Source organism: Scomber japonicus, chromosome 16 (assembly GCF_027409825.1).
Source record: "Scomber japonicus isolate fScoJap1 chromosome 16, fScoJap1.pri, whole genome shotgun sequence".
Classification (NCBI taxonomy): Eukaryota; Metazoa; Chordata; class Actinopteri; order Scombriformes; family Scombridae; genus Scomber; species Scomber japonicus.
Window position 1 is genome coordinate 17850537 of NC_070593.1, and position 17563 is coordinate 17868099.

General features: G+C 40.5%; 3 protein-coding genes across 4 annotated transcripts; all 3 read left to right on the plus strand.

Annotated features, from left to right (window-relative positions):
• Positions 1–1671: 1671 nt before the first annotated feature.
• On the plus strand, positions 1672–7693 carry mlh3 (mutL homolog 3 (E. coli)). 2 transcript variants are annotated; one of them, XM_053335539.1, is made up of 12 exons: positions 1672–4493; positions 4660–4761; positions 4874–4947; positions 5073–5177; positions 5281–5365; positions 5447–5515; positions 5623–5731; positions 6708–6867; positions 6976–6999; positions 7097–7175; positions 7295–7446; positions 7561–7693. In XM_053335539.1, the coding sequence occupies exons 1-12, from the start codon at positions 1877–1879 to the stop codon at positions 7630–7632; spliced, it is 3648 nt and encodes a 1215-aa protein (XP_053191514.1). In that variant the 5' UTR covers positions 1672–1876; the 3' UTR covers positions 7633–7693. The 2 variants fall into 2 exon arrangements, with proteins under 2 accessions (XP_053191514.1, XP_053191513.1); XM_053335538.1 differs by lacking the exons at positions 4660–4761; positions 6708–6867; positions 6976–6999; ... (1 more) ...; positions 7295–7446; positions 7561–7693 and having other exon boundaries at positions 5447–5722.
• A 2421-nt stretch (positions 7694–10114) lies between these two features.
• Positions 10115–12306, plus strand: fosaa (v-fos FBJ murine osteosarcoma viral oncogene homolog Aa). The gene is made up of 4 exons (XM_053335722.1): positions 10115–10255; positions 10879–11106; positions 11435–11542; positions 11638–12306. The coding sequence occupies exons 1-4, from the start codon at positions 10115–10117 to the stop codon at positions 12304–12306; spliced, it is 1146 nt and encodes a 381-aa protein (XP_053191697.1).
• A 1091-nt stretch (positions 12307–13397) lies between these two features.
• jdp2a (Jun dimerization protein 2a) lies at positions 13398–17065 on the plus strand. Its single transcript, XM_053335854.1, has 4 exons — positions 13398–13552; positions 15401–15618; positions 16194–16298; positions 16430–17065. Exons 1-4 carry the CDS (start codon positions 13465–13467, stop codon positions 16613–16615), a joined length of 597 nt encoding a protein of 198 aa, XP_053191829.1. The 5' UTR covers positions 13398–13464; the 3' UTR covers positions 16616–17065.
• The last annotated feature ends 498 nt before the right edge of the window (positions 17066–17563 follow it).

The window sequence follows — 17563 nt, forward strand, 5'->3', positions numbered from 1 at the left end:
CTCAATTTGGATAGATCTGATATTTCAGGGAAAAGTTCTCTGCTCTCCTTTTGCTTTCTCGTTTTTTTTCGTTACCATGGCAAATGTCCTGTTGAAATAAACCTCCAAGACATGATGATTACACAACGTATGGTCCTTCTGTTTAGGTTCATTATCTATCAGTATATTTTGAGAAGAAAATAGGGCTCTGATAGAACAGCTGCCAGATAAAGTCTTGCTTGAATAGGCCTTTTTCACTTTAGGTATTTTGACAGGCAGTGTAAAAAAAAGGATGACTAAATTCCATTCAGCTGCACTGGTTTAAAGCTCCTGTACTGCCCTTGCTGGCTCATTGTCACACTGTCATGGTGTACTGGGACACAGAGAGAGAGAGAGAAACATTGTTAAAGTTCTCACTAACACCTGTGACAAGTCCAAATGTCTACTGTGAAAAAGGCCTTTCAGGTTTATGATATCACAAGCCTTGCAAACTAGACTTACTAAGAGATTTAGAGGAGGTGATGTCCTCAAGACCAAGACTGGCATACAAAATAACATCTGCACACATCTTTGTGGACAAAATGAACTGAAAAAAAGTCAAGAAAAAGGGATATTGTATTTTTATATTCATGAAAGAAAGAGTAATACTAAAGATACCCTCCAGACATGTTTTAAGATGTGTATAAAAAGAAACTCACTTTGAATAATAATTTGTTGTTAAAATCCTTTAAATTACATCTACCCCTTCTCCCTCATTAAAAATTCCAGTATCTATAAATATGCAAAGATATTTAATCAATGTCTCCTACTTCATGAAAAGTACATTCTAAGTGTTTGTGCACCGGAGGCTTCAAGTTTCCATATAACTCTTTTGTAAGATGAGTATTGGACCAGGATCAACTTCCAAGCGATTTGTGTTGTCACAAATTATTCTCGTGTGCCCACCATTTAAAACTGGATTTTAAGTGAGCTCAGAGAAGCTGTTCAATTTCAGCAGATTATGTGAAAACCTTCATTATCAAACATCATTCTGCACTATGAAGCTCAAATATTCAACTGTAGGAGCGAGAAGAAAAACCCATTTTTGAGTGGAGGGCTATACTTTAAAGATCCCCTCCAGACATGTAACATACCACACGTGTTAAAGTGAGATTTAATGTAAGCACAGTCAAACTTTCCCACGTCAGCAGACCAGTGTAATGTAAACAGCCCTCTAGAGTCAAACTTTGCACATGATGTACATTATCAACAACGCAGATTTGAGTGGAGGGGATTTTAAAGATTTATTATTATACTTATACTTATACTTAATATGTTTATGAATGGAACCTGAAAGGTGTAATAGGAATGAGGATGATAATCTGTTTAGCAGTATATGAATTATATTTATTAAGACATTGCATTAAATGATAATACAATAACTTAACATAATTGTATCTATCTAGGTATCAAACAAAGACATAAAAAGGATAATACAATGATGATACAATGACTTGTGTAAAATATACAGCATAAACACATGAAATAGCTCTGTCTGCAAGATAGATGACGCCAAAACTATGACGTTCAAACTGGTCCTTCACACCAGTAGATGGCAGTGTTAGCTTTGGCTGTTAGCTGCAACTCAGTCACCTCTCTTTTTTTCCACGTTGACTGTAAACACAACCTTGGTGTGCTTTTATGACTTTTTAGGCTGGTTTTCGATTGTTTATTTAATTTATTTAATTTAACCAGCACTGTGAATGTTTTGTTGTGGGGAATATGTCGCGGTCAGAAAGTTTTCTAGCTAGTTAGCTTACTGCCGTACGTTCCCTAGCAACGACCAATTCCAGACCGTTCAACTGATGAATGTAGGACTTTGTACTCTGTCAGTAACAAACGCAGAAAACTAAGTTTAATGAACGCTATGATTAAGTGTTTATCTAAAGAAGTTCAGGGGAAACTTCGCTCTGGTGTCGCCATTCCCTCACTTCAACAGTGCGTAGAGGAGCTCGCCCTAAACAGCATCGATGCTGGGGCGACGTGTGTGGGAGTCCGGGTGGATATGGATGCGTTCAAACTTCAGGTAATTGACAACGGTGCTGGGATAAGCGCTGAAGATATGGAGTGTGTGGGAAACAGATACCATACCAGCAAATGCAGCTCAGTTGAAGACCTGGATAACCTCAGGTTCTACGGATTCAGAGGAGAAGCCGTGGCAAGTATAGTGTCTCTTGCCACACTTGTTGAAATCTCATCCCGGACTAGATCATCAGCGAAAACGTTCAACAGGATCTTCAAAAATGGCAAAGGTTTGGATGTCTTTGAATCAGACACTGCTCGGCCCTCTGCAGGAACAACTGTAGTTATTTGTAACTTCTTCCACAACATGCCCGTCCGCAGGAAGAGGATGGATGCTGTCCTGGAGGGTGAGAGGATCAGACACAGAGTGGAGGCCATATCTCTGATGCATCCCTCTGTGTCCTTTACCCTGAAGAATGACTGCACTGGGGCCATGACTGTGCAGCTTCCTAAAGCCAGAAACACTTACCACAGGTTTGTACAGATACATGGCCTTGGGCGAGCACAGAAACTAGGAGAAATCAGCTATAAGCGTGGACAGTTTGAAGTGATTGGCCACATTGGCAGAGAGGGCCACTACAACAACAGCTTACAGTTCCTGTATGTGAATGACAGACTGCTCCTGAAGACACGAATACACAAGCTTCTGAACCTCCTTTTACGCCGGCTGAGCAGTTCAAATCAGAAAAATGACAGTCCAGATGGGCAGTCTGCCATCAGGAGTCCTAAACAGAAACGCAGCCAAGATCTGTATGGAGTATACATCATTAATATTAAATGTGCTTACTCAGAATATGACATTTGTCTTGAGCCTGCCAAAACTCTAATCGAGTTCAAAGATTGGGATGGGATTTTGCTTTGTATTGAGGAAACAGTGAAAGCCTTCCTAAACAGGGAGAACTTGGTGACTGTGATCTCTAAAGAGGACTTGGACTATGAATCCCCAAAATTGTTTGGCAGTGAGAGTACAGACCAAGAGGGGAACAATAGTGACAAAGACGTCCAAACAACTTTCAGTACATCCACTCTAGATTGCAGTATTGGAATGACACTGGCATCTGGATCCGTTCATCGTAAATGCAAGGATCACATTGCTTCTGAGGACAGTGTTTGTGTGGAGTCTGCACAGATGGAGTCCAAAGAAGACGACGAGGAACAACTAGGGCAGAAAAGGATAAGTGCAAAGGAGGTAGAAAACCTTCAGAGTGAAGGATTCACAAGCAAAGAAAGTAGAGATGAACCAAAGTGTGTTCTGGCTAAACTGGAACCATCATCTGATAATATTTTGTATGTAGAGGAGCCAACATTCAGTGAAGCTGAGAAAAATACTCAAATTTTATGTTTAAGTTCAGTCAGACAGCAAGAAGGAAGACAAGACAAGCTTTCAAAAGGAAGAGAAATTAAATTAAACCATACTGCCATAATCAGCAATGTAAATCCTCCCATCAGTGTCACTCAGGAAACTCTGCCGGGTTCAGACAGTATTAATCAAATTCGACTTGACTGCCAGAGTACAGGACGACATGCACAGACTCTAATAAATAACAGAAAGATAAGTCTGTCCAATCCATACATCCATGAAAGTCTGCAGACCAAGGATCTATCTCTGATCAACAGGCCATCATTTCAGCAGCAGGATCAAGCAGTGAAATGTGTAGAAAGATCCTTTGCATCAAAACGCAAAATCTCACTCAACACAGACCACAACAGATCTTTTCAAAAGGTATTTAGAGACTTTGCTCCCGTCATCCCCTCAAAGATTCCTAAAATAATGTCTGGTGAAAAAATGTCTTTACGTAAGGAGTGTGGATCTCTTGATAAGTTTCGGACAATATATGGAAAATGTGACAAACCTTCTCCAGAAACTTCCATACAGAATAACGCTCGTCTTCCTGAGACAGACAACTTTGTTTTGAATCCCCAGAATTTGTTGGTTTCAAAGAAAGACAGACAACATGATGTTACAGAGACACAAAAAGAGGCACAGAGTGACCTCCAAAGTCCACCAACCCTCTCTGCTTTCACCTTGCTGAAACAAGTCGCAGGTCGGATTGGAGGCAGAAAATCGCTGGCAGCTAAACTCTGCCATTTGAGTCAACACAAGGCAAAAGATATAAAAACACTACCACACAGTCTGTCCGGGTCTACCTCACATGCCAGTACCTGTCTCAGTAGTAATGACAGCGTTCAAGACAGCAACAACAATGCCTGTGACACTGAACTGAATGCGGAGCCGGTCCCTGACCAAAGTGCAAGACCTCAGCAAGCTGAGAGAGAAAAGGCCACTACATCGGGGGACTGGGTTCATCACTATGATGAATCTGTGGGAAAGACGGTTTACGTCAACAAAGTGACCGGGCTCAGCAGATATGACGACCCACCTATGGAAGAAACACAAGTCCGCTGTACATCCGATGTCACCAATATGGCAGTTAGTGTAATTTCAGAAATTGGTGAGTAACTGGACATTGCACTCAAAAGTAAGCAAGAATACTCTCGCTGTCATTGCCTACTTAACCCAGGTGGATCTGCCCTCTTTTAGAAACTGAGTGTTCTCATGTGGATCAGGGTCAGCCGTGATTTTCATTTGTTATTTCTTCATTCCCTGTTAAACCGTAGGGATGGAGTACAGGTGTTACCCATTTCAGGTGGATCTAGTGTTGCCCTTCCTGCCTAAATCCAGAGCTGAGAGAGTGATTAGTTCAGGGCCAGGTGACAGAGGTACCTCACAGATAGACACAGACCGTTGACAGTTAGGGCCCAGCATATACACCCATGTACAGCTTTTAATCTGGCCGGTTTGTATTCATGTTAATATTGTCTGCCTTCACAGGTGATGGTGATGAGAACTCACTTTCCTCCTTATACTCCAAATGGAATAATCCTGTGTTTGTCCATCCTCCTATGGTAAACAAACCATGTTTAGCGTTTATTTGCAACCCTTGCCTTTTTATTATGCCACGTATTTTATCTGTACTCAAGTTTCTGTTCAGTTTATGATGTTTTAATGATGAAATCTCTTTTGCTAATAGGTTGGTGTGGACATATCAAGTGGGCAAGCTGATGGACTGGCTGTAAAGATCCACAACATCCTGTTTCCATATCGCTTCTCTAAGGCCATGATTCACTCCATGAAGGTTTCTGTTTAAGCAATCAGAAAAAAATTCTGTATGATGTTTTAACCACTTTGCTTTAAATTTTGCTATGAAATAATTGTTGTAATTGATGCAATTACTTTAGGTTATTCATCAAGTGGATAAGAAGTTTCTTGCATGTCTTATCAATACAAGAGATGAAGAGTCCACAGCAAACACTGAAACTGAAGGTATGGAGAGAAACTCGTTATTTCTGGATTTCATTATACCTTGTGCATTTTCTATTCATACATTTTCTATTTAAATCCCAGGGAATCTTCTTGTGCTGTTGGACCAACACGCTGTACATGAGAGAGTTCGGCTTGAAAATCTAGTGGCAGGCAAGAAAAAAAACACACACACACACAGTACACATTATTAATTTTGACAAGGGATGCTGGGACACTGATGTGATACTACTGTCATAACTGTATTGGCGCTGTCATAGATTCCTATGAAGATGACCCAGATGCATCGGGGCAGAGACGTCTATCCTCATCAACCATCTCTCCACCTCTTGAGATCAGTGTAACAGAAGATGAGCTAAGGCTGCTTAGGTGGGTCTTACCTTATGAACAGTACAACATGCACAAGGGGACGTCCGTAGAGCCAATAGACTGACTTAAAAGCAGAGATACTACAGAGTGTGAATATATAACTGTTCAAGGTATGCTTTAAGAAACATGTACACATACAAGGTAAACACCAGACTCTACAGATCATCATTATTATTATTATTATTTTTGTTATCATTATCAGTGATTGCTCAGGTTGAGCAGGGGTCAATGTTCCACTGCAGCTGACCTTAAACGGGTGAAAGTTTAAAATCCTGCAGTCTGCTCTGTATAACAACCCAGCTAATTTTGCCCAATGAGGTGAATAATGGTGGCAATAAAGATGACAAAAAGGGTCGGTTCAGTGACGCAGCCTTGTTTCACCCCCTGTCCTCACTGAGAGCTGATGCGTAGCACTTTGACTCATATGCCATAATTCAGTAACGTCAGTGCTCCAGTGTTGTCCGGGGAGGTTGTATTAATAGTGCACGCCACATTTCCGGCAGGATAGCTTAAGTGCCTGGCCTGAATCTATTATGTACAGAGGTTGCTTTTGATCACTGTTCTTCTTGGAAGTGTCAACCATACTTCTATATGGACACTTGAGGGAGTATTCAGATTCAGACAGTGGAAAGAGTTTATTTGTAGCGACACAAGAGGGTGATGGCTCTGTAACTGCCGCAATCTGTCTCCACTCTTGAGGATGGTGATGGTAAAGGAATCATGTAGCTCTGAGAGAGAGAATTTCTACCTTGTGATTTTGATATTCTCATATTCCCTCCCTGATGACGCAAGGCCTCACAGAGAGAGACACACACAGTTAATCAAGTCCTCTTTTCATCCTTAAGTTTACATCTTCTAACCCTAACTATCAAGCCAGCAATTTGGTGTATTAACCCAACAGACATTAGTACACATGCATAATTATGAAACAAGCGATCTGAGCTCTTGTGTCACTCATTGTGATTGTGGTCTACAGGTCTTGTCAGGCACATTTGCAGAGTTTGGGACTGGAAGTGAAGTTCTCAGAGGCAGCAGATCCACAAGTCCTTGTAGGGAAGGTCCCGCTGTGCTTCATGGAAAAAGAGAGTAATGAGCTCAGGAGGGGAAGACCATCTGTTATTAAGCCCATTGTTGAGGTAGGACTTGTAAAACTTCACTATTAAGATTGTCAACTGTATCATTCATTAAAATGAGCAAACATTTTACAATTCTATTTCTATTCTTTTTATTTTATCACACTTTAGGAGTATCTCCAAGAGCAGATTGAGGTAAGCTCAGAAATGCCTGACCTTTTTTTTTGTGAGGAAAAAGTAGTTTCTTGCTCTATAGAGGGTAACGTACTGTTTCTCTTATTCTTCATCTAAGTTCCTCCGCTCAGCTGGTAGAGTTAAAGGAACTCTGCCTCTCACTGTGCTCAAAGTCCTTGCCTCTCTAGCATGTCACGGTAAAGTTAAATTACTTAAATCCTTGCCTTTATTTTTTGTGCAGTGATGATTTATTACATTATAGTTTCAAACTGAAATCTCCATACAACTAACCTGTACACATGTTTGCATTAAACAGGTGCGATCAAATTCAATGATAGCCTGAACAGAGATGAGTGCTGCAGCTTGGTAGCATCCTTGTCTTCCTGCCAGCTGCCTTTCCAGTGTGCCCATGGCCGTCCATCTATCGCTCCCCTCGTAGACATCCTCCATTTGGACACAAACCAGAAGGTACTCGAGTGGAGCAACATATCTGAATTTAGGATTAAATGTATTCTTCAAGGCATCAGATTAAAGCACAGCAATTAGCAATATGCTAGTGACTAAGCTTTCTTGTCTCTGCAGGAAATACAGAAACCCAACCTCCGAAAACTGAGAAGAATGTATAAAGCGTGGCAACTATATGGAAATAGATAAGTGGGTGTGTATTTTAATTTAAATGTGTATTTTATTTATTCTCATTCAAATTGTAACTTTTAAAAAATCCTTTATTAAATTGATCAACTTGTCAAATTCTCCCTAGAGTATTTTACTGTACATAGTAGTTTTTACATTACAGCTGTGTAATGCAGCTTGGACTGTTGGCTAAAATAAATAATATAACAAGTTTTAAAGGCAACAAGCACTGCTGCTGGTTTAATCCAAATAAGAATCACACAGAAAACTGCTGCAACTCTGTAGTCAAACCCTCAACCACGTTCCTCTTATGGGCACACCCCAAACAGCAGGTGACATCACATACACTGTAGGGATGCAGCAAAAAAAGTGAACATGCTATTTATTGAAACCCATGTGGAGCAGTGCAGCTGCAGTTTTCTGCCTTAGCTGTGATTCATTGTGATTTGTTAGTCGTGTGTAATGAAGTAATGAAGTCCTCTTGGGGGGGGGGGGGTCAGTCTCTTCTCTTTCTAAATGAAAAAAAGAGCTCAGTACAGAGTGTATTCATCACATCTGTTTATATGCTGTGATCTGTTCATTACCTCTCTAACAGTCATCACAGAGTTAATCATGACTTAAATTAAATTGAATTGAATTACAGTATTAGTTTGCCTGCAGTTTTCAAATAAGTAGTCACAGTCTTTGATTTTGCAGCGTTAACACAATGCCTCATCTCTTTATAGCTGTATAATTCTTTATATCTCTTCTACGCTTCGTGCTTAGTCTGATCAGTTGGTTTGCAACCCCACTGTGCTTAATGTTTTAAAGTATTAATGTTTATTGTGTTACTTAGAAAAAAATAATTAGGTTTTTGCATCACTTAGATCACTCCAATCATGCATCTTTCATCTCCACAGTTGACCGCAAATGGGCTCACCCATTTATATACTATTTGTCCAGAGTTGATATGATTTCATTTACAAAAGATAATAAGACCTCACTCACCCACTGGTGAATCTCTATCAAAGCAAATCTCAGACCTGTCATGATCTTGCGTTGTGGATACAAATGTCCATGTGGTGGCAAAACAATCAGTGATCTGAGGAAAGAGTTAACGGAAGTGCTCAGTGGATCCACTGTGGGGTATTTATATTGATATCTTAAAATTAGACTAGAACATTAATGTCATGATTGATTTTTTTCCCTGGTCTGTGAGGCTGGGTATACATATTGTAGATGCCACTACCAATAGCTTCTCAAATATTTTTTGTGGAAACACTTTCTGACAGTTGTACCAAAGATATCAAACCATTAAAAAAGAGGTAGCAGTACAAATGTCACATCACCCAACTTTGAAGTGTTCTACTTAATGAACAGGGGGAGGGGCCAACAGGGGCCAGTGCCCCCGTAATTTTGAGTCTGGACCATAGACTGTATGGTCTAGGCATGAAATACTTTATTTTTTTAATTAAAAAACGGGGGAAAACAGTCCAGAAGAGATCTCTGTGTAGTCTAGCTGCAGTGACACATTGAGTTGTAGTTTTTGTTTGTTAGCTGATGGTAGTGGCCTGTGAGCAGCTCACTGTATGAGAGAAAAACACCAGTGTGACCACGCTGCCTGCCTGCCTGCTGTGTGGTGGATGTGAAGGATGATGATGCTGATGCTCCCGCCCTCCATTTCCGGGCTCGTCACGTGACTTCTCCGCCCCCACATGTCCGACCTGTCCTCTTCACCTCCCAAGTAAACAGTTCAGCATCATTTTATTATGTCTGCTAACACCCTTTCTTATCTCTCGGAATAAAAACAGTATTTAAGTACTGACGGTACAGAGATGACTGCCAGTCTGTCATGCCAGACAAAACACACATCCTAGGCTAGGCTGTGTGTTTTGTCATAAGAAGGAAAAGAGAGGAGGAATTTCATTTGGGAGTTTATAAGAAATAGGCGAAAAAATGTTTATTAGATGGTCAACCTTGCAATGAAATGCTCGTTTTATATTATTCAATGATAACAGTGAATGTCGCTCAGATGTATTTCACGCTTTATTAAATGAACACACACAACATCCAGTTTCCATCTTTCACGAAAACGAGTATTTAAAAATAGCCTCACGTTTCTTACCCGACACTTCATTTCACACGAAGCCGATATTTATGAATGGGTGTCACAACTGTATTCTGCTTTCAGTGCGTTTATGAATTTGTGACCAAATGTAAGAAAATGGTTTCTCATGGAGGGAATATATAGCCTAGTCTACTGGAGGATAAATGTCAAAATAATGCTATTTTAAACCGAAATGTAGGCCTGTGTGGCTGTCAGTCTGATCCCCCTCCCAGATGGTACAGTCTCGGTTCATTCATAAAATTCTAGCAGAGCATAAAAGGAGGGGCTTCCATTCTAGTCGTCCAGTTACCAGGTATATACCTGGAGAAAAGACCCCAGCCGTCCTGCCTAAGCGGAAGGCCAGAGTCATATTTGTCATTGATCAGGACTTGTTTGTTTTTTCCCCCTTCCCTCGTGATGTATCATAACAACCTGACGCTTGACATGGATTCAGTCTCTCCCACCTGCCGGACAGAGTCTCCTGTCGGGACACTCTGCCAAAAGACGCCAGAAGAGGCGAGCTCTCCAGCTTCCTCCTCAGAGAGCAACAATGCAAAGGTATGAGTGGCTTTGTTGATCATATTTTCAACGTGCAGCCCTGGAGGCAGCCAGTTTACAGTAGATTTAACAGCCTTTAAAAAACACACTCTGAGTCCCTTAATGCATTTTCTTCCTGGCGGGGGGAGGGGGAGATGGGATGATTGCTAAGATTTTAATTAAGTGGGTGCGCTTTGTCTCTCTCGTTATTTTTTTTTAAACATATTTGATATTCAATTAGACCAGTCCTTAATGCAAGTGGAAATATGACAACATATTACTTTGGGTCGGATTGTTATGATTCCGACGTCCTGGGACCAAACGGGAGCGTGTCGATGCAGCGGTTCATTGAGAAAAATAAATCCATTCAGGAGACTCCTCAGCATCCCTGCGTCAGTGTTGACGTCAGAAACAATGATAAAGTCAAATATTGATCTGGAGAAGGCTATTTCTGGTTGGGTATGTTTCAAGAAAATATAACAAGGGTACCCTCTGTTTCCTACACTAATGAGGATATTTTTGGGTTTCATAGTTACTGTCACAACAAGATGCAATTGAAACCACTAATTAAAGAGGAATAGATTAATTCATTTATAAAAAATCTATTTTGTGGTTCTGAATGTCGATTATTTCAATTTTTCCAGGAGACCTGCGAAGACATGAGCGTTGAAGCAACTCCATTTGTTCCAACAGTCACTGCAATTTCCTCTACCCCAGATTTCCAGTGGATGGTCCAGCCTACGATTATTACATCTGTCTCCCCGTCTCTGGGTAGCAAGCAAGCCAATGAACCGCAAAGCTCTCACCAGGCAACACCCAAAGCGGGCGGGAATAAGGGAAAAAATGCTGTCAGAAAGGGGAAAACGGAGCAGGTAGGTTAGCTCAGATGAAGTCTACCTGCTATTGGACAGAATGGTCGATAGTGTGAATTTACATATGCACATCTGAATTCCTTGTGTGTAACAGTGCTATTGTGCATGCCCCTCTGGTGCCGTGTGCTGGCTGTGTGCCTTCCTTAGGCAGTCAATTTATATTCAGGTCACAGCAAGTCTGCAACAATGGTCTATTTTTAGACGCATTGCAGCGAAACATGCTTTTGCCATTCTTCAGAGGGTGAATTGGCAACGGATGTAGCGGATTAGGAGATGAAATGGCGGGATTCTTCAAGGTAATAACTGCATTATTTCTTTTACATCCCAGCTGTCTCCAGAGGAGGAAGAGAAAAAGAGGATAAGGAGGGAGAGGAATAAAATGGCTGCAGCAAAGTGTCGCAACAGACGGAGGGAACTCACAGATACACTGCAAGCTGTAAGTAAACAGTGATGCATTTAGTCAGCTGTCATTTGCACCTACTGTTGTGTGTTTTGCCATGTGGATGATTATGGATGTTGGTCTATCTGAAGGAGACAGACAAGCTGGAGGAGGAGAAAGCAGCCCTGGAGACGGAAATAGCCAACCTCCTCAAAGAGAAAGAACGGCTTGAATTCATCCTTGCTACACACAAACCAGTTTGCCAAATGTCCGAAGAGATGGAGTCTATTTTCCAGGAGCCTGGAGGGTCCCCAGAGCTACCACCCAGTCCAGATGAGGACAGGCTTCCAGAGGATGGCACACAGGAAGCTCCTTCGCTCGTGGACATGGACATCCCTAGTGATCCGTCTACAGCCATCTCCGGGAACTCCAATATCTTGCTGTGTGCAAGTGCTGAAATCAACATCTGCGATCTGGAGCCCTCTCTGGACATTAAGGAGGGGCTACTGGACAATATGTTGCCCAGTTTGGAGGAGAAAACCCCCATGGAGACAGCCCGATCCGTACCAGACATAGATCTGAGCAGCTCTCTCGGGGTCTCGGACTGGGAGACCTTGTACAAGTCTGTTTCCAGCGACCTGGAGCCTCTCAGCACTCCTGTGGTGACCTCCACCCCAACCTGCAGCAGCTACCTGTCCGTGTTCACATTCGCCTGTCCCGAGCTGGACTCTTTCTCAGATGGACTGGACAGCAGTAAAGGTGGAGGGGGCAAAGCCGAATCTGTTGACATCCTCAACTCTCCAACTCTCCTCGCCTTATAAAGTTCAGAGGGAAGCGTTGTCATGATCTCTCTTTTTCTTTTGTGCAGGTTCCTGACTTTGAACATGATATGAACAACATATGCCACAGTATGCTGTAACACTTCAAGGAACACATTCATGAATTGTCTTGTGTGTGACTAAGCAAACATATAAACTTTCTCCTGATACATAGCCAACAGAGCGATGTAACTAAAAGCATGGCTTTTACTTTCACAGGAGGGACTGAAGTAAGTTTTGATTTTAAAAAAACGCATGCTGAGAAATTCCAAATAATTTTCAAAGCTCATATATATCTGATCTGTTACTAGATCTAAGATGTAATGTGGAATTTAATGTTACAGTATGGTTTTGTGTTTTGGTGTCATTAGTGTATTGATTGCTGTAAATGTTGTATTTACATATCCATCCATGGTGAGTACCTGCATACCTCAATGTCACCAACTGTGGTTTGACCTCATTGTTAAAATGTTGAAAGTTTTCCATGAAAACATCCAGTGCTATATACTATATATCTATCAAGATGTAACTTATGGTTTATTTTTTTACCTTTCAGATTTTGACTTATTTGTTAAACTTAAAAAACAAAACAAAAAAAAAACAACAACAAATGAACAAGCATTGATTGCTTATCTATGCTGCTGAATAATTACAATAAATCTACATTCAGAGTGGAGTTTTATGCTGGTGTCCTTTATTTCCTGTAAAGAGCAAAATATGAAATTCTGCAGCTGGGATGTGAGTTTGTTCCAAAAAAAAAAGTATTATGTTATAATGCTATAATAGAACTTGCAATATGGAAATAATATCCAAGGCAGATTTAAGTGCAAATATGTGGTATTTTCATTCATTGTGGAGTCATTACAATGTTTCTTTAACATTGCTTTAGGTGTATACAGCCTAGAATTTAGCATGATGTATTTGGCATTGTGCCTTTAGGTTCAGTACAGATAAGGCATGTAGTCATGTATTTCAGTGCAGGCCTTCATGTGAGCCATATACTGTCGTTGCAGTGTTTCTTTATGGGAGGAGCGGTGCGACTTCCCCACTTCTGCCCCCACTATGTACTTTTTTACATCCCTGCTTACGTTTGGCTGGCATAGCCTAATTTCCGCATTCCCAAATCCTCCCAGATTGGGATCACGTTTAAAAATCGGGCTGATGCAACGATTCCCACTTTTTAAAATCTACTCTCGACCCTTGGCAGACCAGAAGAAAAGACATTTGTTACACCTGGGATCAAAGTCAGGTCCGTACACTAAACTTGTTTCGTCGAGAGCTGAATATTTTTACATACTAAATAGTTTATTGGCGCGGCGCGCATAAGTGTAACGAGCATAGTTTGCGAACAAGCGAGGAGTATGTTTTCGACATTAGGCTGCAATTCATTGCATTTGTGAGTTTGACGTGCTTTTCGCTCTTCAAAGTGACATCTTGCTGAGCATGCTACAGAAAGATGGTTTTCTTTTGTTTGCATGCTCTAACGTGTATCCACGGCGTGCACAATTCAGAACAAAATGTCCTTCACTTGTCTAGTCCTGCATGTGTGTTAGTGATTTGCGCTGATTCTTAAAAATATCGTTTATCCAAAGCGAAAGATCCCCTGAACGAAAAGCTGTTACATTTTATCACTGCAGCCCTCTGATGGGAAGACAAAGTTACGTAAGATAAATGCCGCACTGAAGAAAAACTTCCGCTTTCAACTTGACCAATGGCTTCGGTATGCATGCTACAACACAATGAAGTCGACTTGAGGATATTGTACATAGTATACTACTGCTAATGTGTATTTATATAATAACCTCAGGCATGCCCATGTAAAAATGCACAGAGTGAAAAATAGTCATAATAGCCTGCAGCCTGATCAGGGTAAGTTAATTAGTTCCTTGGACCATCAGGGGTCTAACAAAGTTACCATCATGAGGGAATGCTTGATCATTCCTAAGCTGTGTACTGTATGTTCACATAGAGGTCATTGGTCCATATTGTGAGCATGAAAGACCCTTTTATTAACATGTATCAGACCCCTTTTAACATGGTTTTGTCTTTTGCTTGGGTTGGTGTTGGGTTTGTTTGTTTTTTAATTCAAACCCAAATTCCTAATGTAATTCTGCATTTTCTACATTTTACTGGTGTGCTCTCTAACCTTTATCCTTTCTAGGGCAAAAGTCTCTTATGGCCATCATGTGTCAACACCACAGTTTCAGAGTTCCACTATGTCTTTTTGACCTGTAGTTTGGGGAAGTGTAAAAATTGAAAAAGTTATTCTCCTGTAGCCTGTAAATTGGTGTTCTCGGCATCTTAGATAGATGTTTAAGTACAGAACATCTCCTCTTGTCACAAATATCCTGTCTTTGGCTGGCTTTATGAAAAAACTTCTCTTGTCATCTTTTGATGTATTTAAATGTCAGCATTCAGTATTTCCCACAAAAGGTAATTAGTACAAAACATACTGAGAATCTGTTCAGTGTACAGTGTCACCTTTGAATTTTTAATTTTGCTAAAAAGAGTAAAAAAAAGTTGTATTTGGGTTCAAGCCTTACCTCCATAATGCTGAATTTTGGCAGCTGCATTCCACACCCCTGACATTAGTCTCATACAGAGGAAACCACGGTTAATGGGTAAAGGCTATCTTTAGCTCCCTTTTGAATAAAGGGGAATTTGTTTAAGCCTGCTTTGTACACTGTTGTTCATCTCCGTTTTTTGCCTCTGGGGATGAAATAATGTAAATTCTTGCCAAGATCTCTGTAAATGGTAGTATATTCATTTAGAAGCAAAATAATAAAATAGCCTAATGAAAGGAAGCCGCAGTATCCGGGTCTTATAACAGACCAGCAATTCATGAGAGCCCCGACTGCTAAGGAGCATTGCACCTTAGGCAAATGCCTCCTTAAAAGACCTTTATCTGGCTGTTGGTCAAACAAAGCACATCTATTTGTCTCAATTTGAAAAATATAAAAAGGATGTTTTCCACCCTCACACTATAAAGTATCCATGTGTATGTACCATAGCATGTAGAGTAAAGTTGTATGTGTTTTTCATTGATCTGGTTTAGTTGCCATTTGAGTATCTCCTGTTTTCTCCCTCTGCCTCCTAGCTGTGGTCACGACCGAGTCTGACACGATGCCAGGACAAATCCCAGATCCCTCTGTGACAGCAGGCTCCCTGCCTAGTCTGGGCCCACTAGCTGGGATCTCAGCCACCACGCTGACTGACAAACTCAAATTTGGTGACCTCCAGGAGTTTGGAACTATGCTGTCACCTCTGCACTTCTTGGACAGTCTGGGGAAGAGGCCCCTGGTCATCAAGACTGAGGTATACAAAGCACTGAGCAGATGGTCACAAATAATACTTTGTGTAAACTCATTTAATTTTTTATCCAGTAGTCTAAATAATCATTCAACACAAATGTATGTTATTTTATGAGGGTAAAGAACAGATTAAACAAAACATTCCTATACTGTATTTGCATATACAGGGTCTTTATTGACTAAATGCACACAATAATTGATGAAATGAATAGGTTTGCTTGGAATGAAAGAACTTGATGACAGTGTTGTGTCATATCTTAAACAACAGGTCCACCTAGTGGACATAGTGGAACATGTTACTGTTGCTAAATAAACTGCAGGAATGTCTCCAACATAAAAGTCCAGAGAAAATGAAGGGTGACAGGCATCATACAGCTGTTTTGCTGTAATCATTCCTCATGTTCATACTGTTCAATGTAAGTGATGGGGGCAAAGTCCACAGTCCTCTTTCTGTGCAAAAACTGAAAAGAAGGTACAATAATCATTTTCAATACTGTTCTTACACATGGGGAGTCTCCTGATACACTACCGACTCATCACACCCTAACTTATGGCCAAAATCTTTGCACTGCTGTTTAGAGAGATGAAGAGGAAGAGAGGAGGAAACGAAGGCGAGAGAAAAACAAAGTGGCTGCAGCGCGATGTCGAAACAAAAAGAAAGAGAGGACAGATTATCTACAAAAGGTGAGACATCTTATGTATTTATCATACATGTCCTAATTGTCAAAACAGCATTGCCATTTCATTGCAGTTTTTTTCCTGTATTTTGGTCCTTTCCCCATTAATTACTCCCTTTTCCCTTCATGTTCCCACAGGAATCGGAGCGACTAGAAATGTTAAACTCTGATCTTAAAGCCCAGATTGAGGAGCTGAAGCTTGAGCGACAGCAGCTGATCCTCATGCTTAACCGCCATCGTCCCACGTGTATTGTCAGGACAGACAGTGTCAAAACCCCGGAGAGCGAGGTGAACCCCTTGCTGCTGCAGCTGGAGGCCAAGTGAAGGCTCGATGAGTTTCTACAGTTTACAGTGGACAAGAAGCAGCCAACAAGCAGCACTTAGCTTTGGGCCTCGGTGATGGAGGAGAACCAGCCAAGCCCTCCTATTCCCAGACACAGAGCATTACACAACAAAATGTGGATCAAATAAGATTGGACACTGTATTGGCTGTTAAATCAAACTTATTTCTTTGTCTCTCTCTTGCTTTCATATTTAGTTGTCATTTTGGTCATCAGAGCTTCTTTCAGTATGAAGGTAAAAGTGTTAACATAACACAGCTTTTGGGTAAACACCCTTACATTTCTGGATTTGTCGCACAGGTCTGTATGGCTAGCTGTTGGCTAAATGTAGACAATATTTCAACACCTTTCCAGTAGTCAGTTACAAAAAAATTAAAAAACACAAGTGGAAAATAACTTAGGAAATTGAGCTCAGTAAATTAAGTCGTTCCTTTGGTGTTGTACAAATGTTTTTCTTTTTGTGGTAAACCAGGTAAATTCGATTTAACAGTTTTATAGATGTCTGTAAACCAGATGGTAATATAGTGGTATATATCTATATATATATATATATATATATATATAGATATATACAAAAGCAGTTAGTCAGACCTGTAGACAAAGTCAGAATCTTTCCTTTATGATTGTCTGATCATTTTTGTTTTATGATACATTTGATGGGAGACCAGTCTTCCTTCCTTTCCTTTTTTTTTGGCGCAGGCGTCATGTATGTACAACACACACACACATACACACAAATATATATATATATAAAAGGACTGTTTACATTGTACTTTATTTTCTGTTACCATATTGTTACTACCAACTATGTTTTTATACTTTTGTATATGATGTTCTATAAGCATATAAGCTATCACAAAATCCCATTTTGTATTTCCTCAAGAAATAAATGTTTAGTTTCTTTTTTTTACTGGAATTTATTTAGTCCAAT

What these genes read in the sequence shown, in the direction of transcription:
- fosaa (XM_053335722.1), top strand. Translation starts at nt 10,115, where the DNA reads ATGTATCATAACAACCTGACGCTTGACATGGATTCAGTCTCTCCCACC. An exon ending in CAGAGAGCAACAATGCAAAG is followed by an intron (nt 10,256 to 10,878) that starts GTATGAGTGGCT and finishes CAATTTTTCCAG; the next exon opens with GAGACCTGCGAAGACATGAG. An exon ending in GAAAGGGGAAAACGGAGCAG is followed by an intron (nt 11,107 to 11,434) that starts GTAGGTTAGCTC and finishes TTTACATCCCAG; the next exon opens with CTGTCTCCAGAGGAGGAAGA.
- jdp2a (XM_053335854.1), top strand. Translation starts at nt 13,465, where the DNA reads ATGCAACGATTCCCACTTTTTAAAATCTACTCTCGACCCTTGGCAGAC. An exon ending in ACACCTGGGATCAAAGTCAG is followed by an intron (nt 13,553 to 15,400) that starts GTCCGTACACTA and finishes TCTGCCTCCTAG; the next exon opens with CTGTGGTCACGACCGAGTCT. An exon ending in GGACAGATTATCTACAAAAG is followed by an intron (nt 16,299 to 16,429) that starts GTGAGACATCTT and finishes ATGTTCCCACAG; the next exon opens with GAATCGGAGCGACTAGAAAT.
- mlh3 (XM_053335539.1), top strand. Translation starts at nt 1,877, where the DNA reads ATGAACGCTATGATTAAGTGTTTATCTAAAGAAGTTCAGGGGAAACTT. An exon ending in GCTTGAAAATCTAGTGGCAG is followed by an intron (nt 5,516 to 5,622) that starts GCAAGAAAAAAA and finishes GCGCTGTCATAG; the next exon opens with ATTCCTATGAAGATGACCCA. An exon ending in GATGAGCTAAGGCTGCTTAG is followed by an intron (nt 5,732 to 6,707) that starts GTGGGTCTTACC and finishes TGTGGTCTACAG; the next exon opens with GTCTTGTCAGGCACATTTGC.